The 22663-nt window shown below is 38.6% G+C and overlaps 1 protein-coding gene across 2 annotated transcripts in view; it reads left to right on the top strand.

Annotated features, from left to right (window-relative positions):
• The window catches only part of CPE (carboxypeptidase E), a 127182-nt gene that overhangs the window by 76851 nt on the left and 27668 nt on the right, over positions 1-22663 (top strand). For both annotated transcript variants that reach the window (XM_064273594.1, XM_064273595.1), the window contains exon 2: positions 20960-21156. In XM_064273594.1, the coding sequence (XP_064129664.1) occupies positions 20960-21156 (197 nt within the window). The remainder of the gene's footprint in view (positions 1-20959; positions 21157-22663) is intronic.

Here is a 22663-nt window from a genome sequence, read left to right as displayed (position 1 = left end):
TCCAGACTATAACAACAACAAAAAAATCCATACACATAGGGGATTACAGCTGTGTTCTTCAATGTGGGAGTAACATGAAGCTATTTAAATACAAATTAATTAAAATTAAATATAATTAAAAAATCGCACTAGTCAAGTTTCAAGTGTGCAAGTGTTACTGCACTGGATAGCACAGATTTAGAACTTTTCTGTCTCTGCAGAAAGTCCTACTAGACAGTACTGATATGACGAATAGGTCAACTTTGTATGAAATACTCCTTTAATTCTTCAGTGAAAATGCAAGTGAGTCTACATTTAATGTGTCTTGCATTCTGATTCTGTGCTAGTGAGTAGGGGCTGTAGGAGAATATGCAATGCAACCTAAAAGTGGTGCAGCAGCCCCAGAACTCAAAACTGAAGATTTAGAAGACTTTAAGTTTCATGAAAGTAAGATCTGAGTCTACTTTGTTTTTCATATAACTGCAGGGCCTGGAACATAGTAAATACTCAATAAATACTTGTGTGAATGAGTAAATCAGAGTCCACCCCCATCCCCCAACCCACCAAAAACCAAATCCGTCACTGTCGAGTCAATTCCAACTTATAGCAACCCTATAGGACAGGGCAGAGTAGAACTGCCCCATAGGGTTTCCAAGGAGCCCCTGGTAGATTTGAACTGCCAGCCTTTTGGCACTTAACTGCTATGCCACCAGGGTTTCCTTAAAGAGTCCAGCAAAGACTAATTAAAGGGCCTGAACCACAAAAACGTGGGTATAGCTTTGGATCTGGGCCTTTGAGTGTTCTCCAGGAACCATGAAGAAAAGGATAACTTACAGACATGGGAGATGTCTTCTATACAGGAGACACTGGAAACCAGAAAAAAGACTAGAGCAAATGACATTCTCTGGGTGGTTCCTCCTTTTCCTTCTCCTCCTTCTCCTTCTCTTTCCTCCACTTTCATCTTCATTATCAAATAGCTAACTTATTGGACATTTATTATCTGCCAAACACTATTCTAAATATTTTTTAGTGGATTTTTATATTTAATCTTCCTAGCAGCCCTATGCAGTAAGTATTATTATTACTTCCATGTTATAGTTGAGGAAACAGGCAAAGAAGGGCAAATAACTTGCCCCAAATCTCACAACTGGTAAATGATAGAATATGGATAGAAATCCAGCCTGTCTGACTTCGGAGCTTGCATTTTTATCCACTAAGAGAGGTACTGTACTCTGAGGAGCTCTGGCGGAGCAACGATTAAGGGCTTGGCTGCTAACTGAATGGTGGGGCAGTAGTTAAGCATTTGGCTGTTAACTGAAAGGTTGGCTCTGTGGGAGAAAGACCTGGCAATCTTCTCTCATAAAGGTTACAGTTTATAAAACCCTCTAGGTGCAGTTCTACTCCATCACATGGAGTTGCTATGAGCCGAAAATTGACTCCTGGCCCCTAACAACAACTGGATCTACTTAAGTTGGCAACACATTTAGGTTCGAAACTAGTTAGAAAAAGAAATAACTATGCTGAGGTGGAGTATTGGGGGTGATGATGACCCAGTGGGGGAGACAGGGCATCATCTTTGATGCCACTGGCTTCTGCTCTTCAGGATTCCTTTATTATACTTGCCAACTCCTATGACCCCTCTTCCCACTCTCATTGTATTTTCCTTAGTTTTATCTGGGGAGGTGTCTTAGTCATCTAGTGCTGCTATAACAGAAATAACACAAGTGGGTGGCTTTAACAAAAAGAAATTAATTTTCTCACAGTAAAGTAGGCTAAAAGTCCAAATTCAGGGTGTCAGCTCCAGGGGAAGGCTTTCTCTCTCTGTCAGCCTTCTTATCAATTTTCCCCTAGGCTAGGAGCTTCTCTTCGCAGGAACCCTGGGCCCAAGGGATGTGTTCTGCTCCCAGTGCTGCTTTCTTGGTGGTATGAGGTCCCCCTCTTTGCTCGCTTCTCTTTTCTTTTTATCTCTTGAGAGATAAAATGTGGTGCAGGCCACACCCCAGGGAAACTTTCTTTACATTGGATCAGGGATGTCACCTGGGTAGGGAGGTGTTACAATTCCACCATAATCCTCTTTAACATAAAATTACAATCACAAAACGGAGGACAACCACATAATACTGGGAATCATGGCCTAACCAAATCGACACATATTTTTGGGGTACACAATTCAATCCATGACAGGAGGGAAATGTCTGCTGAATAGGTGGATTCAGCTTCAGCACTGGTCACATGAATTATAGGATGGCTGCAGCAATGGAAGGACCAAATTCTTGTTATTGAAAGCAGGGTAGCTTTCTCTAGTCACTCTGGTGGACTACAGTGGAATAAAGATTCGAATGTAAAACTTAAAATAATAGAAGAAAATTTAGGAGAATATTTGCTTCTTGTTATTATTGTTACACACCATCGAGTCGATTCTGGCTCATAGCAACCCTATAGGACAGAGTAAAACTGCCCCATAGGGTTTCCAAGGAGCGGCTGGTGGATTCGAACTGCTGACCTCTTGGTTAGCAGCCAAACTCTTAACTGCTTCACCACCAGGGCTCTCATATTTGCTTAGCTTTCCTTAAAAGACAGGAAAACTCCAGAAACAATCTTAAAAAAAGTTAGATTTTGATTGCAAAAATTTGTATATTTCTGCATGGAAAAATACAGTATAAAAAGTGAAAAAAGTTTGAACTGGGAAAATATTTGCAAGTGTGCATGATAAACACAAGTTTAATGTCTTTAATATATACCAAAGAAAAATAGAAACAACATAATAGAAAACAGGCAGAGCTTAAGATTAGGCAAGATACGTAAGATGAAATGCAGATGGCCAGTAAATACATGAAAAAATGTTCAACTTCTTTAATAAAAGAAATACAAATTATAATAAGTTATTTTCTACTCAGCAGTTTGGAAAAAATTAAAAAAGATAAAGTCCATTGCTGGCCATTAAAAAACAAAACCAAAAACAAACCCAAACCCTTTGCCATTGAGTAGATTCTGCCTCATTGTGACCCTATAGGACAGAGTAGAATTGCCCCATAGTGTTTCCAAGGAGCGGCTGGTGGATTCGAACTGCCGACCTTTTGGTTAGCAGCCCAGCTCTTAACCACTGCATCACCAGGGCTCCATTGCTGGCCATAGTGTGGGTGAATAAACACTTTTATTCATTTCTGATGGGAGCGTGAATTGCTACAATCCTTTTGGAAGAAGCTTTTGAGATATAAAGTGCACATTCTCTTCAATCAGCAACCCCCCTTCTAGAAATCTTACTGACAGAAATGAAAATGTGAACATGAATGGTATATATTGATTTCATGAAGTGTGTCTATCTATATACATATTCACACATACCTACACAGAATGTTTATTGTATTTTCAAAATGTCCATCAATAAATAGGTGAGAGGCTAAAATTATGGTATATTCGTAACATGGCTTATTCGTCACTCTTAGAAAGAATGGGTTAGAGCTAAACGTGTTGATGCGGAGGGGCATAGAATTAGAGGGGAAAAGGACATTATTAACTTTCTAGAAAAAAAAACTTCAGGTCATTTTATTTGTTACAAGGAGAATGTATTACTTTTAAAATTAATTATAATAATAGTTATCTTTACTAAGTCCTTACTAGGTACCAGGAATAGAGGTAACTGCTTTAAATATATCATTTCTAATTCTCACAACAATATGCAAGAAAGATACCATTGTCCCCAGTTTACCAGTGAGGAATTGCACAGATTGGCTGTCCAGTGGTGGAGCCAGATGAACCTAGACCCACCTGTTTGGGAAATCTGTGCTCCTTCTTCTAGTCCATACCATGACTACATTCTCTGGTGTGTGGTCCCTCAATGGGAGCAGGAAATGCCCCACTTCTCTTTAGGCAAGGAAGCTGTAAGAAGGTCATGTGTGTGCACAGTCAGTACTGGCTCTGGTTCTGTTTGGAACTAATAAAGAATGAAGCATAAGTCCTACTCCTTTTTGTTACTGGGTGCTCTATCACCATTCCTAACTGCCTCCTTTGCTCCGCCTTACCCATAGCGATGGGCTGCCTCCCTAAGTTATTGTTTACCATTTATCGACTGTTCAGTGGATTATTTCACACCCATAAACTAGAATATGGATGGTCAGGGCAAGACAGAGTGGAAGAGGTAAGCATTTAAAACTTGATTAAGTGAGGCAGAGAAACAGGGTAGTTAAGCTCTTTGGCTGTGGTGCGTGGTCACGGGGTACTGAATCCCTGAATTACAGCCAGGAAGTTGTATGATATCTGGGAAAGTATTTAAGTTTCCATTGCTTTTGGTATCCTCGTCTGTAAAATGTAGATGAGGATAGTTCCTTCCTCATAGGGTTTGTGTATGTGTGTGTATGTTTGTACACGCACGTGCACATGTATTAAATGAATGAACACATATAAAGTCCTTGGAATAGTCCCTGCCGCAGAGGAAGCCCTCAGGATACATAGGCTGTTATTATTGTGCCCAACACTTGATTCCAGGCTCTACTAAAATGGTATACTCTCTCCTTTTAAAAGTTTTGGTAAAAATATATATAGCATAAAATTTGCCATCTTAACCATTTTAAAGTTCAGAATTCAAAGGCATTAATTATATTATATAATTACATGCACAATACTGTGCAACCATTACCACTATTTATTAAACTGCGTCTACCAATATCATAATGATAATGCCTATATTTATTTGTACCAAGAGTTTAAAGAAGGATGAGATAGAGATGAATACATATATCACTTCACTTTCAATAGTACCAGTTTATTTACGAAAAAACCTAATTTTCTTTGTGGCTCCTGTTTGTTAGTATTCATGACTGTGTGTTTGCTGTAGTGGGTATGTCTTTTCATATTTTGGATATTGTGGGAACAAGATGTATACAGAATGGAGAAGTGAGTGTGAAGACAGGAAATTGGTTGGTGAGTGCTGAAAGAGAGTAACAGATACATGGAAAGAAAGCCAGTATTTCCTACCTTCAGAGTTGAGACATATGGTGAGTTTATATAGAAATCAACTCAATGGGAACGGGTATAGGTTTTTATTGGTTGTGGTATCATATATTTTCATGTGGAATTTTTCTGATCCTTATTTGTTATTTAATTATCTTCCCGAAAAGAAGTTCTTTTCTCTTGCTGGGCTGAGAGTATGGTGATTAATCTTTCTGTGAGCTGTTAAGGCCTTAGAAAACCTATTTAAATAGAAACTTTTTGATAGACTTGATTTCTTTTTTCAATTAAACTTGTATTCAGTTGAGATGCATTCATTTATTTTATTAAAAAAGGAATGTTTCAATAAGAATGTTTTGACAAGGCATCTCAAACCATCCAAATGCGGAATGTTAAATAGCTTTAAAAGGATTTTTAACTTTTTAGCAAAAGCAATGACAAGGTTCAATGTAAAATTTTATGTTGATGTTTTGGGATTGTAGACATCATTTATCTGCTGGCACAGGAAATTAAGGACGATTAGTCAATATTTAGTAACCGTGTTTTTTTCTGCATTGAAGCCAGGTGGTTTATATTTTATTAAGTAAAAAATCTCGAATACTCTTTTTACTTTTGGAATGCTTGTAGAAATTTCATTTAAATTGACATTAAATTGACTGAGGGTAAGAATTGAAATGTTTCAACAAATAGATGCAACCCTGGAAGCACTCACTATGCCAAGAAATTTGGAAGACAGCTAGCTGACCAACTGAATGGAGGAGGTTCATATTTCTGCCTGTTCCAAACAGGGGTGACACAACAGAATGCAGAAATTATGGAACAATATCATTAATACCAGACACAAGTAAAATTTTGTGGAAGATCGTTCAAAAAGGGTTGCAGCAGTACATCGACAGGGAACTGCCAGAAATTCAAGCCAGATTCAGAAGAGGACATGGAATGAAGGGTATCATTATTAATGTCAGATGAATCTTGGCTGAAAGCAGAGCATACCAAAAGGATGTTTACCTGTGTTTCATTGACCATGCAAAGCAATTCAACTGTGTGGATCATAAAAAATTATGGATAAAATTATGAAGAATGAGAATTTCTGAACACTTAATTGTGCTCATGCAGAACCTGTACATAGACCAAGAGGCAATTTTTGAACAGAACAAGGAGATACTGTGTGGTTTAAAATTAGGAAAGGTGTGCGTCATGCGTCAGGGTTGTATCCTTTTATCATACATATTCAGTCTGTATGCTGAGCAAATAATCTGAGAAGCTGGACTATATGAAGAAGAATGGGGCATCAGGATTGGAGGAAGACTCATTAACAACCTGTGATATGCAGATGACACTTCCTTGCTTGCTGAAATCGAAGAGGACTTGAAGCACTTATTGATGAAGATCAAAGACCATGGCCTTCAGTATGGATTCCACCTCAACATAAAGAAAACAAAAATCCTCACAACTGAACCAATAAGCAATGTCATGATAAACAGGGATAAGACTGAAGTTGTCAAGGATTTCATTTTACTTGGATCCAGAATCAACACCCTTGGAAGCAGCAGTCAAGAAATCATATGACACATTCATTGCATTGGGTAAATCTGTTGCAAAAGACCTATTTAAAGTGTTAAAAAGCAAAGATGTCACTCGAAGACTAAGGTGCACTTAACCCAAGCCATGATATTTTCAGTTGCCTCATATGCGTGTGAAAGCTGGACAATGAATAAGGAAGATCGAAGAAGAGTTGAAGCTTTGAATTACAGCGGTGGTGAAGAATATTGAACATATCATGGGCTGCCAGAAGAACGAACAGGCCTGTCTTGGAAGAAATACAGCTGGAGTGCTCCTTGGAAGTGAGGATGGCAAGACTTGGTCTCAAGTACTTTGGACATGTTATCAGAAGGGCCCAGCTCCTGGAGAAGAACATCATGCTTGGTAAAGAAGAAGGTCAGTGAAAAAGAAGAAGACCCTTGATGAAATGGAGTGACACGTTGGCTGCAACAGTGGGCTCAAACATAGCAAGGATTGTAAGGATGGCACAGGACTGGGCAATGTTCTAATCTGTTGTACATAGGGTTGCTATAAGTTGGAACCTACTCGATGTAACAATAACAACAACAAGGGTAAGGACAGGTGAAATATTAATAGAAAAAAAAATAGAAGTGAGTAAAAATACTATAAAATCAGAAATCTGTAGTCTTTGTTGGGGACAGTGTGGTTCTATTTGGTTATCTGTTTGACCTTGTATAAGATTTTTGTCCTTCCCTTCCCTACCTTTTCCTCTTCACTGAAAAAAAATTTTTTTTTTCTAAAGTCTTATCCTTAAATCAAAGAGTAGTAGAAGATGGATGAGCTAGAGCAGGAGGTAAATTCAGAATAGTTGCATTCAGTAGAAATGTTGAAAGTACTTTGGTGAGAGAAACATAAACAAAATATGATAATACACATCTTATAAATATCCGCAAATACTCATAGTTTATTCACAAGTACATTAAAAATGTAAAGCTAAACATTATTATTTAATGTGTATTTAAAATTTAAACATTGAATTTAAAATTGAAAACAATACACTTCCCTGTTATCTGAGTATTTCTGGAACATTGTAGGGTTATTTCAGTAGGCCCTATAATATTTTTATCATCTTTCTGCATCTAACATCTGATTCAGTATACATTAATGGGTACTTTTTTTGGCCATGCAAGCATTTTTTGTAAATCTTAGACCTGAAGCCATGTAGCGACTTCAAAAGTTATGCTGTGTCTTTGGGTGGGTGGGCGTCAAGTTGATTGATTGAAGTGAGCCAACAATAAGAAAAATCACTCAAGTTTAAGGGTCTTTTAAAAAATTATTATTTAAGTCAGTCTCCTTCTCTCTTTCTTTCTCGTTCTCTCCCATCCCCCTCTTGAGTTTGGATGTTCCATTTATCATGGTCCTCAGATCAGTAGCATGGTCTACTCTGGGAGGCTGGAAGAGCAGCAGACTCAGGTCCCACTGCAGACCTGCTGAAATGGAACTTGCATTTTAGTAGGATCTTCAGATGACTCACAGGTACATCCAGATTTGAGAAGTCTTGCCATATAGGATAAGCCTAACTAGGTTGATGATATTGTATACACAACTGAAGAATTAACTTTCCAAACCCAGTTAGGATCCACAGCTTTTGAAAAATCCCAGGGGCTCCTGGTATACCTGTTTGAAGTTTCTATATAAGTCTCTAGGAGCCCTGGTGGCGCAGTGGTTAAGAGCTTGGCTGCTAACCAAAAGGTCCGCAGTTTGAATCCACCAGCTGCTCCTTGGAAACCCTATGGGGCAGTTCTACTTTGTCCTATAGGGTCGCTATGAATCGGAATTGACTCAATGGCAACAGGTTTGGCTTTGAGTTTATATAAGTCTCGAGCAGAGAAAAAATTGTTCATATTATTGTTGACAGTTTGAATCATAGGTAATATTGTTCCCATTTATTGGATACCTACTAATTGTTGGGTACCGGGCAAAACATCTCACTTGTGCATGTTTTCTCATTTAATTCTCTCAACAACTCAACAAAACAGGTTTTAGTAAGCCAAAATACAGAAAAGAAAACTGAGGCTGGGGGGAGAGTTTACTTGCTCAAGGTCAGATATATGATGTCAGAGCTGAAATTCAAAATCAAGTCTGTCTCACTTAAGTCCATACCCCTAGCCCCACTTTTTAAAAACAGTACTGTATTGCTGCTATGTTGCTTTGTTCCACTGCCAATAAGTAAGTACATGTTGTAGTCAGAAAACAAGCAAGTGTAAAGGAAATATGTTGACATTTATGATGGCTATGATTTCCCTCTTTTCTGATTCTGACTTATAGCTGTCTGGTATAAGATGCCAGTGTGGGGGAACAGAATTCATAGTTTTACTTAAATTCTCAAAAAGTCCATGGCCTACAAATTTTTAAGAGCCATCACCCTACTCAGTCCCTATCCCGATGACCCTTAGCTGCTGGAATTCTCCTTTGTCTGCTAGCCTCATCACTGGGCTTTTCCTGGGAGTTTTCAGGGCAACTGTTCTCTATGGTACTGTAATGGTGGATACATGAGATGCAGTTTGTACTGGCACGTACAGTAGAACTGTACAACACAAAGTGAACTATGGGCTTTAGTTAATAACAATGGATTAATATTGGCTCATCAACCGTAACAAGCATACCATACCACTGCAAGATGTTAGCAGAGAAGCAGTGGGCAGGGGAAGAGAAGTATTTGAGAACTCTCTGTACTTCCTGCTTAATTTTTCTGTAAACCTAAAGCTGGTTTAAAAAATAAAGTCTATTAATTAAAAAAGAAAGAAAGAAAAGAGGTTACTTCATGTTTGCCCTGCCCTGGAATAATATCTCAGAGGGAATAGTGTGTCCTGAGTAGACTCAGGCCTCCCGTGGGGAATTGTCACCAACTAGGGGCTCCACAACACTGAAGCATGCGGGAAGACCCAGAGAGCCCCAGTGGCTTTTTACTTCCCTCTAAAAAAGATTCTTTCTATTGCATTGCCTACTGCTTCTGAGACTGGTATGTGTTCAGCCTTGCAAGTTTTTAGTTATGATGTTGAAGAAAATATATTCTGAGTATGTTTTGACAAATCAGTTTGGCTTTTGAGTTATCTTTGTTCTAAGTAGGAAACCCTGGTGGTGTACTGGTTAAGTGCTATGGCTATTAACCATAAGGGTCAGCAGTTCAAATCCACCAGGCGCTCCTTGGCAACTCCATGGGGCAGTGCTACTCTGTCCTATAGGGTCGCTATGAGTCGGAATCGACTTGACGGAACTGGGTTTAGTTTTTTGGCTCAGTTTGTTCTAAGAAAATTATGTATATTTTACAAGGAGTTTCTCAGAAGGGTAAGTTTTACATTGCTGACTTTGTTTCAGGTAGGTTATGCTGCTACGTCTTTAACCGCTGAAGTTTTTCTCTTTATTCATTAATAATTCATTAATGCCTGTGAGGACTGTTTGTCATTTCCCACCCCCACAGGTTCTGGTAGCGTCACTTTTACTCATCTTCTCCTCTGTTCACCTTTGAAATAGGATGAGCTGTTCATTCATGGGCATAAAGAGATACGATTGGTGGAAATGTGCTAGTGTTTTTCCAGTACTTTTCATACTGGTGTGTTAGTTCACTATGATAATCCACAGTTTTCTTTTTGTTCCAGAGAACAAATTTATTCCAATTTTGACTATCAAAATTGTCAAAGTAACATTTATTGAGAACGATTATTTGCGTAGGCCGATTTTAGAAGCTTGGATACTCATAGTTTATCAAAGAGAAGATATCGGCCCTGCTTTTATAAAATCGGGGGCCTTGTTGTAGCATTGGTGAAGAGCCCGCTGTTAACCAAAAAATAAATGTGCAGTTTGAATCCACCAGCCACTCCCTGGAAACCCTATGGGGCAGTTCTGCTCCGTCCTTTAGGGTAGCTATGAGTCAAAGTCAACTCCACGGCAGTGAGTCTGTAGAATTCCACAGTGTTTATGAGATCATCCAGTGCCAACTCTCCAGGATGTGCCTTAGAGATCCCTGTGCCTTCTCCGACAGCTAAGGACATCACAGCAGCTATTCTGGCTTTGAACAGCTCTAGCTGAAAGAAGGTGTGTTCTTTAGCTGTATTAAAAATCCTTTCGATGTACTTTCTACTTACTGACTCTAGCTTTGTCCTCTAGATCTGAATTAAGTCCTTCCCCCACAGTAATAATAACCTTTGGAAACTTGAAGAGCCTTCAACCTTTGGAAGTTTGATGCTGCCACTTAAACGTCTCTTCTTAGGCTACAAAATGAATTCCATGGAAATTATTTTCCAAAACAGACATGCAAATCACCATAAAACATAACAAAATATTGATCAGACAATCAGCAGAGACCCGAATCATAATGACTTGTCATAAGCCAGACCCATTCATTTTTTTTTTTTCCCTTTCTTCTTGGGCCAATTCATTTAGCTCTACATAGTTTTTAAGCTCTTAGATTAATTTATCTTTACATGTTATTTTATTTGATAAGAATGTTGGTGAAAGATAGCCAAGGCTGGTAAAAAGAGTTATTTAAAATAACTAGAAATTAATACTTGTAAGAGATGCTTTAAGGTCAAAACACCCTCTTCAGTAAATAAATGCATAAAGCATTCGGATAAGCATTTGATGTAGTCAGTAGCTATTATAACCCTTTTAAGATAATTGTCTTTCTGGTTATCAGTATCTACAGAAAGTTTTCAAATCACGAAACTACATTAAAACAATCTCTGCCTAGTCTTATTTCTGTATTAAACCTCCTCTGTGTTCATTTAACTACAGTCTTTAAGAGACAAAATACTTTCTGCATCTAAAGGCTTTCATAGACTGTCCCTTCTTGGATAGTAATAGTAAAATTTTATGTATTACTAATTTTAAAAAACTAATTTCTGTGAATTTTTAATGATTAATTTCTATGAATAGGCACAGAGACTATACTATCTTTTCCATTGTGTAGCTAGTCAAGACTGTAGGAAGAGCAGAAGGAATTTTGAATATCTGAAATCATTACTGCTACAAATTTTAGAAAATGTATTTAATTGGTTAAAGTAAAAATTTTTCATTGATTTATTATGGCTAGCTTTAGAGCAGAAGGTGATATAATCCAGGGAATCGGTAACTACTAGAATAATGAACTCAATCAAAAACAAAAATTCCCTTGTCCTCTCTACCTTTCCTTTCCCCTAAATTGAATGGATAATGTTTAAGTACTCTGGTAAGTAGCACTATAGTAATTAAAGAAAAAAGGGGCGGGGGATTGGGGCTCTTGTAATTCTTCCCGCATGAAATCAAATGAGGCAGTGGGTGGTACAAGGAGCCCTGGTGGTCCAGTGTCTAAGAACTTGGCTGCTAATCAAAAGATCGGCAGTTCGAATCCACCAGCCACTCCCTGGAAGCCCTATGGGGCAGTTCTACTCTGTCCTATAGGTTCGCTATGAGCCAAATTTTGATCACAACAGGGGTGTGTGTGTGTGTGTGTGTGTGTGTGTGTGGTAGGTGGTACAAATGGTTAAGTGCTCAACGAAATTAAACATAAAGAAAAGCAGTTAGGGTAGAGGTTAGTATGATCATACTCCTTATAATGTGCTTGAAAATTCTTCAGATTTTTAAGACTTCAGTTACCCCTTTTGGAGAAAGAAGCCCTGGTGGCACAGTGGTAAAGAGATCCACTGCTAACCAAAAGGTTGGCACTTTGAATCTACCATCCGCCCCTTGGAAACGCTATGGGGCAGTTCTACTCTGTTCTATAGGGTCATGGAATTGACTCGATGGCAACGGGTTTGGTTTTTGTTTGGTGAAGAAAATGGAAGTTATACGTCCCAGGTAACTGTGCTTGTATGCAGCGGTGTGCTGAAGCTGGCTTGTACCAACTGGCTGGTGAAAGCCAATTGTTAAATTTTTGGGAAAATTATGATCCAACTGACCTCACATTGGTAGCTTCAGATTGGCCATGGGAGTATTTACACCACAGAAATTAGCACATACTACAAATCAGAGCTGATTGTTAAACATTACCAGCACACCACTGTATGTGAATGTTCGTAAAAAAAACTTTCCAGCATACTTGTGTAAAGGTTCTAAATACTTAAAAAAAAAAATTGAAGGTATTTCTGTTAAAATTGGAACTCTAAAGTTTTATAAAATTAAGGCAGAAGTTCTTTTGCTTATCCCTCTTTCTTCAATAAGATCTTACTAGAACGATTCTAGAGGTCATATGTAAGAGAACTTTTAAATTATATGTAATGGCTAATGTGTAATTAAGACTTTCAGAAATGATTCTGTCCTGTAGCTCTGCAGAACAATTCTGTAATGTATTCCATTTTGACTGCCCATTGGAACTCAAGTGAAGTAAGACTTCACTTTCAAGATGTCATGTTAATGTAGTCGTTTTTTTCTTTTTTCAATTATGGCTCTGAAGGAAGTCGGTCAGAAGCAGGAGGAGAGAATACAATGCTTCTATACTCTACAGTTTCTGTTGCAACAATTTTTTTTTTATCCTGTTGACTTTTCTTCCTTTCATTTTTGAAAAACTTCTTCTCATCTTTTTGTAGAAGAGGAATCTATTTTTATAACCGTATCTACCCTCTTCCATTGTTTCTTGGCACCCCTGGAGATTTGCATTTCCTGGAGGAATATACACCACATTTTGGGCTGCTATAATGTGCTAAGACATGAGCCAATTAATGACACTCTTATCGACAAGTTCTAGGAAACCTTCAGGGTTCAGTTTCTGCAAGAATGGGTTTCAGGTTAGAATAGGGTAGAATGTTAAACAAGTGGGAGCAATTAGTAGCACTAATGTGTTAATGCCAGGTTTACCACTGACAGAAGGAAATCATTGAGTGAAAACTCCATCTGCTCCAAAGATGTTTCCAACCTGCCTACATTGCAGTTGGTAAATGAAGTCAATTCAGTGATTATGCTTCTCGTATAGCCACTTGCTGTCTATTTCTCAAGAATGTTCGTTATGTGTACATTTTGCCTTGATATCTTTGTGACATGGGTAATGTTGTATCTGGTTGAGACTTTGTAGACCCTTTATTTGTGGATATTCTTGTTATTCAGTAGTGTGTTTAGCGTACCTTATGTAACAGAAACATGTATTTTGAAGTTGTCACTAGCTTTAAGAATTATGTGATCAGTGAATTAAACATATACTTTCGAAAAGAGTTGGTAGACTTACATTTTGGCAAAAATTTGATGTTGGAGGAGGAATAGCTTGATCTCAATGTGAGTTTCCTCTCCATTAGCAGGATGAAAGATGGGAGAATTATGTTACTGTAATCAAGTTTTATCTTAAAATATTCTTAACCTACTTATTTTTTCTAAATAATGATGCTCCTATAATTCTATATAAGATAGAATTTCATAACTTACAACCCACTTTTATGTTTTTTATTCCATTTTCCATTAGATGTTCTCTCTGCTTTTTTTTTTTTTCCCATATGGAAGTTGTTTAATGGTTGGCCCTAAGATTTGCAAGGGGCCATCAAAGTTATCTGATCAATCACTCTACCCAATGGTCTGCCTGCCTGCTATTCCCAAGAAATAAAAAGACAAGAATAGACAAATATATAGAGACCAAACTTTATTAGTGGTTATGAGGGGTAATAGGGAGGGAGAAAGGAGGGATTATTGCATATGGAGCATTCCGTTTCTGTTTATGGAAAATTGGCATTAATTAAGAGTAATGGTTTCACAGCCCATTAAATGTGCAATTGGTGTCACTAAGTTATACTCTTGTAAAAAGCTGAATTGGCAAAAAAAAAAAAAAAAAAAAAGCCAGAGATGTTGACCATATGTCACATAGGGGGTGAAACAAATTTTAGAAATTTAAGAATATCCTTTTAAGATTGGAAGATAACTTTTTTTTTTCATTTTTACCTTTTTACTTGATCATTTCTTTTAGTCTCAGCCTACCCAGCTTATGGACTTGCGTTTTAGGGGCCCTCCGAACACTGTCAAGGCTTTCATTTCTTTACCATTTGGAAGCATGTTTAACCTGTCTTCAGGTTCAGACTTTACCCACATACCAACTCTAAGTGGGTGTGGATTTCTGGGGTATAAAATATTTAAATTTTATTTTGAGGCAATGTAACTTCATTTTTATTATTTTATTTTACTGGTTTTATTATTTCAAATCATGTTAATACATAAAACCAAACCCAGTGCCATTGAGTCAATTCCAACTATGAGTAGAACTGCCCCATAGAGTTTCCAAGGAGTGCCTGGTGGATCTGAACTGCTGACCCTTTGGTTAGCAGCCATAGCACTTAACCACTATGCCACCAGGGTTTCCATGCATAGATGAGGAAAATTGAGAGTTATAACCATGGAACTTAAACAATCATTTACCTGCCCTAATTTGGAATTTGTGTAGTTCTTTCTGACTTCATTAAAGCTGTGGGTCTTAGTTTAAAAACGTAGAAATGATTCCTATCTTGTCTGATGAGAAGGCAAATCCAATCAGTACGCTAAGAATTCTGTGATACAGACAGAAAAGGTATACACTGAGCCAGCCAGCCTGGATTTGATTTGTGAGGTGCTTGTCTTCTAATGATCACTTGATTGAGGATTGTGTGAGATCACTGGAAAATGAATAGCTATACAAAGTGACGGGAAAATCGATGCAACAGAGATTGTATTTCTTGAGTCTATGCAATGGAACCTATGCAAAACATAGTGATTTCTCATTTGCAAGATCAGGAACTCAAGGTAACTACTATGTAAAAAGTGAGTGAGGAAAATAAGATGAATGTAAAAACAACCATCCGCAAGTGTACTGAGTGCGTTATGCTGCCCTTTGCTCCTGTTGCTAGGAGAGAGATGAGCTAGCTTGCAGGTACGCGTGCATCACCACCTGTATCCACACAGAATGATATAACTGGCAGCGGAAGCCCTGTTAAACCTGGGATTTGCTCTTCTATGTAAACCTTGTAAACAGGAAGACATATGTTATCCATTTACCAGCCTATTGTAAATGCTGTCTTTCTAACCCATAACGATTAGAAATTAAGGGATAATGAAATGCTGTTCGCCTTATTAGTGATAATAAGCTGAAGGTAACTGACACAGAGGGGTCATTCGAAGGCTAAAATTTTCCATTTGGTCCTTATTTTCGGATTAAGGATTCTGAAGGCAAAGTCTTTTCAGAACCCTTTATTTAGACTTTATAACAAAAATAGCTTTAGAGAGCTCCTTTCCTGGAGAGGTTTTGCGGCTCTCTGGTGACCATGGAGATTAATCTTCATGAGAAATCAGCTGTTCACAACCCTGCTGCCTTCATTCCCAAAGAAAAATTTCCATTCCTGACTGGGAATGTGGGACACAGCAACAAGCCTTGATGCCTTTAGGGGTCCCAGAAGGGTGCAGGCTCCTTGATACCCCCTCACTGTTCCAGAAAGGTGTTCAGGTGTCCAAGGCTGCACCTCCATCTCAGGAGGATGAGATGTCAGTCCTGCTGCTGGGAGGATGGAGTTTAAAAGCAAGACCACTCACTCATTTACTCATGAATTCATTTAAATCGATATTTATTATGTTCTCACTATGTTCCAGAGTCTATCTAGGCATGGGTGATACACCAGTGAGGTAAAGTAGATACCATACCAGTATTAACAGACAGTACAGTCTGGAGAGGGAAGAGGAGGTAATCAAGTAATCATTCTAATTAATGTATATTTTTAAACTGAGTGTCATAGATTGAATTGTGTCCCCCTGAAATTTGTGTATCAGTTCAGCTAGGCCATGATTCCCAATATTGTGTGATTGTCCACCATTTTGTCACCTGATGTGATTTTCCTATGTATTATAAATCCTACCTCTATGATGTTAGCGAAGTGGGATAGGCAGCAGTTATGTTAATGAGCAAGGACTTAATCTACAGGCTTGGATAGTGTCTTGAGCCAATCTCTTTTGAGATGTAAAAGAGAGAAGCAAGCAGAGAGACAGGTGGACCTGGGACCACCAAGAAAGCAGTGCTGGGAGCAGAGCGCTTCCTTTGGACCCAGGGTTCCTGCTCCGAGAAGCTCCTAGTCCAGGGGAAGATTGGTGAGAAAGACCTTCCCCGAGAGCCGACAGAAAGAGAAAGCCTACCCCTGGAGCTGGTGCCCTGAATTTGCACTTCTAGGCTACTAGACTGTAAAAAGAGAATAAACTTTTCTTTGTTAAAGCCATCCACTTGTGGTATTTATGTTACAGCAGCACTAGATAACTAAGATACTGGGCTGTTAAAAATTACGAAGGAACTGGACTTAGACTAAAGATACTCTGAGAAGCAGTATTTATCCATGGTTAAAATGTGGTGAAGTCAAAATGTGTGTCTGTGTGCATGTGTGTGTGTATGTGTGTGCATTTGTGTGTGTGTGTGAGAGAGAGAGGGAGGTAGGGAGCATCATAGGAAGAGCTCTATGGCTGAAGAATGGAGAGAGAAAGGCTAGTGCCTCAGGAGGCTAGAGAGGTGGCCTGGGGTCAGGCCACATGGGAGTTAAAGACGTTGTTGAAAATCTTGGTCTTTGTTGTGAAGTTACAGATGGATTGCTAGAAGTGACCTGAGGAAACTTGTGTTTTGAAAAGATAACTCTGGCTTTGGGAGGGAAAAGGCCTGGAGAGATACCAGAGAGGCATTGGGAATGTTCCCATTTAGAGCATTGAAGCTCGTTAATCATGTAGCCAACATTCCTTCATCGTTGCCTCACTCTGGAACATTACTTGTGTGCGTGTCTGTGTCCTCCTCCAAACTCTACATTCCCTCAATTCAGGAATTCTGTCTTATTCGCTTTTGGGTCTCCTGTAGTGCTGGAGCCCTGATGGCGTGGTGGCTAAGAGCTCGGCTGCTAATCAAAAGGTCAGCAGTTCCAATCCACCAGGGACTCCTTGGAAACCCTGTGAGGGCAGTTCTACTCTGTGCTATAGGGTTGCTAGGAGTTGGAACTGACTTCACAGCAGTGGGCTTGGTTTTTGGTTTTTTGGTATTTTCTGACACAGGAATTTGCTTACCTATATGTCCAAAAAATGCTGTGTTTAAACATTGTGGCTCTTCTCCATCTTCACAAGATATGTCAGTGGGCTTAAAAGGACACAGCTTTTATGAATTCTGGTGATAGCATCATATAGTGATCTAGTTAATTCCTCAGGACAGAGAAAGATAAAAATACACTGACTTTATCTTTTCCTTAGTCACAGGTGCCTAGTATCTTATCTCCTTACATTAATAGCTTCGATATAATGCTCTATATAGTCCTAACTTTGTCATCATGAAACATTATTACGGCCGTTATTATTACTCTCTTCTCACAAATACAAAAGACATATTGGGGGAGATTTGTCTCTGAGAGGAGTTTCCTACAGAGCTGAAGAAGAGAAATCACAGGAAATTTTCCGGATTTGCACTGCAAACATAAACGACGAAAGCAGCAGTAGGGAGTGGTGCGGGCTGTGGCAGAGCTGGGGAGAGTGTGCTATGCCCCCAAAGCATTCAAACTCAAACAGAAAATATACTGCGGCAGCTAAACAAAACATCTGGAGGCCACATTTGGCTAAGCGACGATGAGTTTGCTATTTCTCCTTTAAATGATTTTGTAATTTTGTAAACTCCGAGAAGTAATTAAAAAAAAAAAAAATTCCAGTGTGCACAGAAAAAATTTCTATTTTTTTTTTCATCTACTCTTCTGGGTTGTGAGCAAAGCCCTTTTGAATGTCTTGATGCTTTAGAGCTGTGTGGGTGTAAGGGAGCAGGACCAGAATGTCTCTCATAAAGTACTCTTCTGAAAAACTTTGAGAAGCAGGATTCTGATATCCCTGTGGCAACTTGGACTCTTATTTTCTTTTGTAACAGGCTGCTACAGTTCTTGGTGCCTCTATAAATTAATACCCAGTAAGGAGAAGTTGGAAACCCTCGTGGTGTAGTGGTTAAGTGTTACGGCTGCTAACCAAAGGGTCAGCAGTTTGAATCCTCCAGGTGCTCCTTGGAAACTCTATGGGGCAGTTCTACTCTGTCCTTTGGGGTCGCTATGAGTCGGAATCGACTTGATGGCACGGGGTTTGGTTAAGGAGAAATTATAAGGCATACGAGTTAAAGAGAAAGGAAGGAGGTTATTATTACTTTTTAAATCAGAAGCAAACATCTATTCTCATACCTTCTGGGCAAGTATCTAAACTAAAAAAATAAACACAGATGCGAAAAAGCCCAAACTCATTGCTGTCGAGTTGATTCTGACTCATGGCAACCCTGTAGGTTTGTTAGTCTCTCTCACAGAGTAAAAAGTGAGGGCAATATAAATAGCACTGATCCTGCTCCAATCTGATCCTTAGATTAAGATTAGTGTAAACTCAGGCTGAGAGGTCACACAAGGACATGGTTTTCTGTGGTTAATAGTCATTTAACCTACTGTGGTTAGTAGTCACTTAGAAGTCCCATGTGAAGGATATTTCCAGGAGAAAAAACTTCTTTTCTTACGTCAGAAGTGAGCAGTCCCAGTAATTTTGTAAAGGGGAGAATCCTTTCTGCTCCAGAAATTGGGTCCATGGAATGGATGAAGCAGGAAGGGGCAGAACAACAGGATTAATTAAGGTCCTTTTGCTACAATGGTCTGCAATTTCATTAAAACCAAACCCAGTGCCATCGAGTCAATTCCGACTCATAGCGACCCTATAGGACAGAGTAGAACTGCCCCATAGAGTTTCCAAGGACCGCCTGGCGGATTCGAACTGCTGACCCTTTGGTTAGAAGCCATAGCACTTAACCGCTATACCACCAGGGTTAATCCTCCTAAAAAAAAAGCACTAGAGAGCCACAGTAATGGGCAACCGTGATTTACATTGGAATTCTGAGCCCTTCAGTAAGCAAACATACTCTCTTTGGCCTGCATATGTACAATAATGATAATACAAATATCTGTGTTTTGGATTTTAGGGGACTAAGAGAATATTTTAGGCGACCAAGAGAATAGTAGATTATGTACGGTAAACCCGTTGCCATCAAGTCGATTCCGACTCATAGTGACCCTATGGGACAGAGTAGAACTGCCATGTAGGGGTTCCAGGGAACGCCTGGTGTATTCAAACTACCAAACTTTTGGTTAGCAGCCGTGGCTCTTAACCACTACACCACCAGGGTTTCCTATATGGTAAAAAAAAAAAAAAAGCACCTTGCAATTCTAAGGTAATATAATACTTACAATGTTAAAAATAATTATAGCAAACACATAGCGGTTATTTGTTAAATACCATTCTAAGCATTATTTCTGGATTCTAAGCATTATTTCTTTTAGTACTAATAATACCTTATGAAGTAGGCTGTATTATTATTTCCATTTTACAGATCGGGGAAACATAGTCCCAGAGAGCTGAAGTAATTCCTTCAAAGTCAGCCAGTAAGAATTGGTGCTAGGATTTAAACCCATGCAGTCTGGCCCTATTGTTAGTCTGGCTCTAGAGTCCATGCTTTTAATCACTTTTTTGTTTGTTTTCTTAAAGCATAGATTTTGACTAATCAGAAGACCTGCTCTGAATCCTGGCTTCGAGGGCTGTGTAGCTGTGGTCAGGCCTCTTAAGTAGTCCAAGTTCAGTTTATCTGTAAAATGGAGATAAATAATAAAACCTACTCTTTATGCAAAGTACCAAAAAACAAAACACACTGAACCCATTGCTGTCCAGTCGATTCCTACTCATAGCATCTGACAAATGGGAGACCCATGATGTATTATTATTATTAGTTATTGAGGTGGGGTGGGTAGCAGGGGAGAGAGGACTAGAAGAAAAGGAGTATTTGGAGTGTTTTCACATTTAAGTAGCATTTGTAGGTGTCACTTCTGGAGGGAAAAGAAGTTGTCAGCTACGTCTAATGAATGTTAAAACAACAACAACATGTTGCCGTGAAGTGGATTTCGATTAATAAGCAAAAGACTTTTTTAGAAATAATACTTGAGAACGTAGAGTTAGTAGCTCATTGGTTGAATATAAATTAGGTGTGATTGAAATATGATATTTAATGAGAACTGATACAGTTCCTGAGCTACATGCACTTATTTTTCCCTCTGTATTTTGACTCCCTTTTCCTAACCATAGGATTAGGGTGTTGATTATAATCCATGCGGATATTAAAGGAAAAACAATAAGAATGATATCATTTGTGACTGCCTATTAAGTAATTACACCATGGGCAGATATTGTGGTAAATATCTCATATACCTTATGTAATTCAGTTTTTAGAATAATCCCATAAGGAAAAAAAAAAACTGTATCCAGTCAGCTCCCACTCATGGTGATCCCATGTGTGTCAGATCAGAACTGTGCTCCATAGGGTTTTCAGTGGCTGATTTTTTCAGAAGTAGATTGCCAGACCTTTCTTCTGGGATGCTCCTGGGTGGACTGGAAGTTCCAACCCTCCAGTTAGCACCTAAGTGTGTTAATTCCATAAGAAATAATACTAGGTATATAATATATTCAGCACTGTATGTCATTTGCTTTCCCTTTGGCCTTATAAAAAATATCTCCATCCTATCTACTTTTGGACTTTTAGGTGAGCCTGAATTTAAATACATTGGGAATATGCATGGTAACGAGGCAGTCGGACGGGAACTGCTCATTTTCTTGGCCCAGTACCTGTGCAACGAATACCAAAAGGGGAATGAGACCATCGTGAACCTAATCCACAACACACGAATCCACATCATGCCTTCCCTGAACCCAGATGGCTTCGAGAAGGCAGCATCTCAGGTCAGTGCAAGCCAGGTCAGAAGGTCAGAGCAGGCTTTCATTTTTTTTGGGTATTTGTAAATACTGCTTATCTACAAATAATGCATTCACACAAAGTTTACAAACAGTGAAACGCTGGAAAACATAAAAGAGTACTGGAGGGCAGCGGTGTCTTTAGGGGGTGTGGGGGGTTGGGGGTGCGGACATTACTGGGTGACACTACTAGTGGGAGTGACACCAAAGTGACTGTCTATAGAAGTTTTGTGCAGTGTTCCCACAGAAATTTATTTATTTTTTTAAAGAAAAATATCCCTGTAGTTAGTTATAATAACAAAAACATCTTTTGTAAGCCCAGCTTACAGGTATCAATATACTTTGAAGGCTAAAAAGCTATGCTAATTTACCTTTTGAACCTTCTAATAAGCTCCAGTCAGAACCATCATTATCATCCAATTACAATGACCCTTGGAATCACTTGGCTTTGTCTGCACAGGCTATAAGCACGCGCTGTTGTTTTCATTGCTGCTGGTGTTTTTATCGTCGTTGATTTGGTCGAATTTTCTGGTGTTTTAGCTACAGCATTATGGTAATCAGTATTTGTGAACCCATGTCATTAACTTTTTTAAAGAATAAAATAGTAATTAAAGGAAAAGAAGGAGAAAAATCAAAAAAGGCTTCCACTCAGTTACTAATAATGTTGTAATTCAATGCAGATTTTATAAAACAAATTTGTTGTAAGTATTCATATAATCTAAGAAATATTACATTTAAGAAATTTAGAACTGTATTTATCACATATTAATAAACATTACTAGGAATTCCGTATAGTCTGGTAAGGGAGGAGGTCCACGGGGGGAGTGACACCATGATTTACTGCACTGGGCGACACCAACCCTAGTGACACCACTGCTGGAGGGTGTACGTGGTACCATTATTCAGCTTGCTGGTAAGAAGAACGTTCAGACTGTAAGGGATGATGGGTGAGATCGCAAATGAGAAATTTTGTTAATAAACTGATATTTTATTAATGCGTTGTTAAATAAATGTTGTTTATTCACCCATGTTTGTGGTTAGGTAAATTTCCTTCTAAAATCAACAAGTATGAAAAATACCTACTTGTATGTATTGAAGGGTAATGTCTTTGCGGTATCTGAATATGTTGGTGTTATAGCGCCCTCTACTGAACGCAAAGAAGAAAGACTTTCGGACAGAATGTTTTACTGATGTTTGATCCCTTGTTCTGTGTTATCAGGAGTGTGTAATGTAAAAAGATTTACCTCTAAACTAAAATTAATACATCTTAGCTATTACAGAAGCCGGAAAGTAATGATTTTTAAGAAAAAATATATGGTGTGTGTTCCCTTTCACTTTTGAGTGGTCAGGGGTGTTGCTCTCTATCGTTTCAAATACTTTTATTTTATGACAAAATATTAAGTAAATAATTAGTATGTTTATCTACAGTTAAGAAGCTGATTTGTACCCTAAAAATAATATATCCAATAATCTTACAGTTTGACATTGTAAGAAA

Source organism: Loxodonta africana, chromosome 21 (genome assembly GCF_030014295.1).
Source record: "Loxodonta africana isolate mLoxAfr1 chromosome 21, mLoxAfr1.hap2, whole genome shotgun sequence".
NCBI classification, from domain to species: Eukaryota; Metazoa; Chordata; class Mammalia; order Proboscidea; family Elephantidae; genus Loxodonta; species Loxodonta africana.
This window is presented reverse-complemented; position numbering and strand designations above follow the sequence as displayed.